This window comes from Arachis hypogaea, chromosome 16, assembly GCF_003086295.3.
Source record: "Arachis hypogaea cultivar Tifrunner chromosome 16, arahy.Tifrunner.gnm2.J5K5, whole genome shotgun sequence".
Taxonomy (NCBI): domain Eukaryota; kingdom Viridiplantae; phylum Streptophyta; class Magnoliopsida; order Fabales; family Fabaceae; genus Arachis; species Arachis hypogaea.
Window position 1 is genome coordinate 118,142,627 of NC_092051.1, and position 5,130 is coordinate 118,147,756.

General features: G+C 38.0%; 1 protein-coding gene across 1 annotated transcript; it reads right to left on the reverse strand.

Annotated features, from left to right (window-relative positions):
- Positions 1–458: 458 nt before the first annotated feature.
- Positions 459–1,901, reverse strand: LOC112757414 (uncharacterized). The gene is made up of 3 exons (XM_025806005.1): positions 1,350–1,901; positions 997–1,262; positions 459–855 (listed from the first exon to the last, which is right to left on the reverse strand). The coding sequence occupies exons 1-3, from the start codon at positions 1,899–1,901 to the stop codon at positions 459–461; spliced, it is 1,215 nt and encodes a 404-aa protein (XP_025661790.1).
- Positions 1,902–5,130: the final 3,229 nt, after the last annotated feature.

Genomic DNA, 5,130 nt, shown 5'->3' on the forward strand with positions numbered 1-5,130 from the left:
CGATTAGGGTATGAGTAGATGCTTGTGGTTTAGGGGAACCATCTGAGTTATTTATAACCTATGGCGTACTTATGTATTACCTCTTTTTGTATTGGTTCCTTTGTTTAACTTGTGATATGTTTATGCTTAACCAATGTATCCGTTGTTCAAGCGGAACAAATCGAGCATTCAAAAAGGATAAAAAGTAACTTAAGCAACACATCTAGAATTTAATATAAAAGTTTCCAACATAGATACTATATATAACGATGACGAAATTACCCAATTACAATGGAAATACATAAAAGGAAACAACTAAGTGTTGGCGGTACGTAAATTCAATAACACCTAACATGCCAACACATAACCTAGATGCTGACATACTCTTATGCTAAACAACTAAGTCAGGCCTAGGCTGAGTCTCTTGGTGCCGATCCCAACCCACCTTGTGGACATCGCCTACGTGTGTGTCCTGCTTCTCAGAACAACCCGCATCTCTTCTGTCTGTTTGGGTCAGCCTCATCCATGGTAGTCCGGATCCTAGTGCTTCGGGTGCGTCCTTCAGTAGCCCGCCTCTTGGAGGGGTCCGGGATGACTGTCGGTCCATCGTAAGGTGGCCAAAAACCCTCCTGTATCGGTGGGGTAAATCCCATCCGATACACGCTGAACACCGATCTCAAGCTATATACCTCATGTACATAGGGGTGCCAGGTCAGACGTGAATACGCACAACAGGCCAAGGCATGAGGACATGGATAATGAAGTGCCTGGAAATAACCGCAATCACACGTCTGCGCCTGTAGTGACACCCTATAACTACCAAATGAAAATGATCCAGTAGGGGTGGTCTTCGCCACTGTGAACTCGGAGTTCTCCCTGTCATACAAAGTCACTATAAAACACCGAGACGCCTTTAGATTGGCCTCTATAGCCTTAACCAGCTGCTGGCTAAATTGTTGTCCGGTACCCAGTTATGACTCTGCCTATCTTCCCTTGCGCACAAAAAGCTCGGCCAACCGTCCGTACATGGACTTCACCAGAGAACACACTAGAAGGTTCCTTACCCCCTTAAGAATCGAGTTCACACACTCAGAGATATTTGTCGTCATATGCCCGAATCTCCTTCCCTCATCCCGTTGCTGTGTCCATAGTGTATAGTCAATCCTGTTAGCCCAATCACACATGGCCGGATCTTCAGAACGGAGGATATCAAACCAATAATCTAACTCCACCTCAGTCTTGGCATACGCTGCGTTCACCAGAAGCCTCCGTGCATCCTTGCCCTTAAAGGTCAGCGCAAAGTTGGCAGCCACGTGTCAAATACAGAATGCACGGTACACAGCGAGTGGTAGCCAACCGTCCTCAGGCACCTCCAATTCAGCCCTTATTCCATTGTGCCGATTTGATATCACTAAGATGCCTAGCTGCGGAGTGACGTGCTGGCGGAGGTGGGAGAGGGAAAACAACCATGACTCAACATTCTCACCCTCCACCAGTACGAATGCAACGGGTAGGATGTTGGAATTCCCGTCCTGAGCAATTGCAACGAACAATGTCCCCCCATATTTTCCGTACAAGTGGGTACCATCGATGCTAACCAACAGCTTGCAATGCCGCAAAGCCTCAACACATGGTGGGAATGTCCAAAAAAGACGGTGGAAGTACGCATGTGCATCATCCACTTGCCCTCCCACACATACAGGACTCGTCCTCAGAACTGCAACACTTCCAGGCATCGTCACATGTACACCTAGAACCCATCGTGGCAGCTCAATGTATGACTCATCCCAGTCTCCATAGATCTGTGCCACTGCTTTCTTCTTCGCCATCCAAACCCTCCTATAAGTTGGTTTGAAACCGAAATATGCCTCTGTCGCATTCAGGAGGACCTTGATACACACGGCAGTATCAACTCTAACCATCGGCATTATGAATGCCGAGATCACATGATAGTCGAGACTCCTGTGGTCACTCGATATTGAGGTGGCTAGACAAGTATGAGGGCCATTGTACCGTTTCACCTCTCAAATCCCTTTGCACTGTCGAAGACTTATCCGAATACACCATGTGCACCCATTGTCGAACTCCTTACACTTCCCATAATACTTGCGATAATCGGACTCAACCACCTTGTATTGAACCCCGCATCAGATGCTGTAGGTCTTCACACTTAACATGGCCTCCTCTTTGTCCTGAAACTGCTGACCGACCTGAAACTCTGTTACCCCCCCCCCCCCCCCCGCGCGCCTTGCTGTGTGCCTCTAGCACCGAATCCAACATGTTCGGAATGATCCACCTGCTGTCTCATGGCATCCAAGTCCAACATGGAAAAGTGAGGGGGATACTGCTACGTCCCTGAACTAGACCCTCCCGCACCCCCAACTGGATTGCTCCCTACTATATATTCACCACTCTCATCAACAATCATGTCCGGCTCCACATCGTCATCCTCATCATCATCCCGTAATACATCATCTACACTATCTGGTGCGAACCCATGCAACGAAATCGGTGCCGTATCAACAATACCAACTGCTCCATCACCACTGCGGTTTAGATCCACTGCGAAGGATGGGGATGAAACCAACATTGCCTCAGGCGCAATCACAGGCATCGATGACGAGGCACCACTTGGCCTCGAAGTAGAACATGCGGCCGTTGCAACGGCTTGGGGGTTCCGGTTCGAACCGCCTGAGCTGGAAACCACATCCACAAGCTTGGCCAACAACTCAGGCGTCCTCACCTCGGGAAACTGCTGGCGACAATGAAATAGAACTTCCAAATCCTCATCACTACCTATTACTAACGAATCGTACTTCACGTCATCCCGCAAAATTGAGATCGGGATTCTATAGAACAACTTCTCAACCCATTTCACGCCTTGTAACCCCAACTTCTGGATTATAGAATTCAAGAACTCATTGAATCTAGTGGAAGGTTTCAGAAAAATACTAAGGAGATCCTTATCAGTGAACTTAATTCCTGACCGTATTTTTTTCTTAATCGACCTTCTATAGTGTACTAGTACCACAAAGCTCTCTTCATTAGCCATTGTGGTTTTTACTCTCCTTCTCAACTGACGTTGGTTTTACATTTATAGGCGTTCCGATCCTATTAAATCTAATCAGTCCCATTCGAATTACTCAATCACACCTTTTGTACGTAAATCAAATTGGCTCTATAAGATTTACTAGGATAGGTGCTATATATATATATATATATATATATATATATATATATATATATATATCTCGAAACAGATCATGTAGATTTATGTGGAAACGTTGTGCATCTCCACATAAATCGAAAGACCCCTATTAGATTTATGTTGATAATGAATAAATCGACCAAGGGTGTTTCGATTTACATAGGAACCTAAATCTCACAATGCTGTTTTGATTTGTATAGAAATGCTACCTGAGTGATTCACGTGTGGATTTCTGCTTTGGGTGAATTGCGTTACCTTTTTCCTTCTTTGGTTTAATAGAGTCAATTACTCAAATATTAATGATCTTTAATATCTAAAAAGTAAGTGAAATAATAAAACGATTTTATCCAAACTAGTTCAATGACCAAGAGAAAGAATGCAAGCTCAATATTATAAACTTGATATTTCTAATCATGCTGAATTAAGTAACTTGTGAACAATTTATGAGTTATGCCAGGCGTTTAATGAAGACAGAAAAGTCTTTAACATATTATTTGATTGATCGTTTGATTCGTTTGGTATTAACTTTTTCTGATTCAACTGCTACAACTGAAAGATTTTTTTAGCTATAAATTTTATGAAGAATAGACTCAAAAACAAAATAAAAAAATAAATTTTTTGTTAATTATTTCTTTATTTGTATTAAAAAAATTGATACAATCGACATGTGCCATTTTATTAATAAAAAATACATACATATTTTTTTATACTTTAAAATATATATTTTGTCAGTATAATTTTATAATACATTTTATAATATATAATTTATTTAAATAAATTTTATTTTAATATTATATATATTATTGGCTTTTCATAATAATATTTTTAGATTCCTATGACTGTGTAAGAAGCCAATGAGCAAAAGCATTTATAAAAGCGAATAAACGAGGACGAGCTAGAAGTGATAGCTATCTAACTGAGTTAACAGAAACTAATAGTCTCTAACAAATTGTAATAACCAATAACAAACTTTCCTATTTGACAACTCTTACGGGATATTTCTCATTAGTGGTGCTAAAGTAAAATATTCATACTATATTGACAAAAAAGATCAAATACTAATAATAAACAATTTATATAGAGAAATACGAAATTATTTCACATTTATATTTATGATAAATTTTATTAACAATATAATCGAATTTAATTTACATTTATATTTAAACTTTATAAATAATATAATCAAATTAAATTCATATTTATAATAAAAATATAAAAGAAATACACAAACACAGTAGTACTTGATTGGTAATTATTTTTTGTTCATAAAAATTATAGCTATTCTACAAAAGATTGATTATTTTGATATAAAAAGTTTAATTATTTTAGTAATTGATGGAAAAAAAACATAAAATACATATAGGTGTATATATAATACAGATATAGTGATTGATTTTTGATATTCATAGAACCATAACTCTACAAATCCAACCAGGTTGGTCAATTCAACCAAGTAAATAGGGAGTCGATCACTTGGCCAGTCTGATTCAATGCATAAATCAGTTGCAATGAACCCATAAGAAAATCCCAGCAAGCTAGTTGAACTATATTTTATTTATATATTTTTAATATATATTTTATATTTTATTATTTATTTTATATAAATAATTAATTTTTTATGTACACGTATTATGATTGAATTTTTACTAAAAGATTTTAAAAAAAAAAAAGGAATTATTTTTGAATATATTTTATTATTTTATTATTTTATTATATTTTATTCAACTCCAATTAAATTTTAGTTGAATCTTTTAAATTTTTGAACTTTTAATTTCATTGGTTGAATGGCCGGTTCTATTTTATAACCTTAAATAGAACTTCTTTGAAAGTAGAATAATGTGGATGAATTAAGCATCAACAAAATAGTGGCGGAATAGAAACAAGCTTTTTCCAAAACACGTGATACTATGGTTCATTTGCCTTCAATCAATTTTGTTTTCCCC

What these genes read in the sequence shown, in the direction of transcription:
- LOC112757414 (XM_025806005.1), bottom strand. Translation starts at nt 1,901, where the DNA reads ATGGTTAGAGTTGATACTGCCGTGTGTATCAAGGTCCTCCTGAATGCG. An exon ending in GAATAAGGGCTGAATTGGAG is followed by an intron (nt 1,263 to 1,349) that starts GTGCCTGAGGAC and finishes CTGACCTTTAAG; the next exon opens with GGCAAGGATGCACGGAGGCT. An exon ending in GTGAAGTCCATGTACGGACG is followed by an intron (nt 856 to 996) that starts GTTGGCCGAGCT and finishes TTTGTATGACAG; the next exon opens with GGAGAACTCCGAGTTCACAG.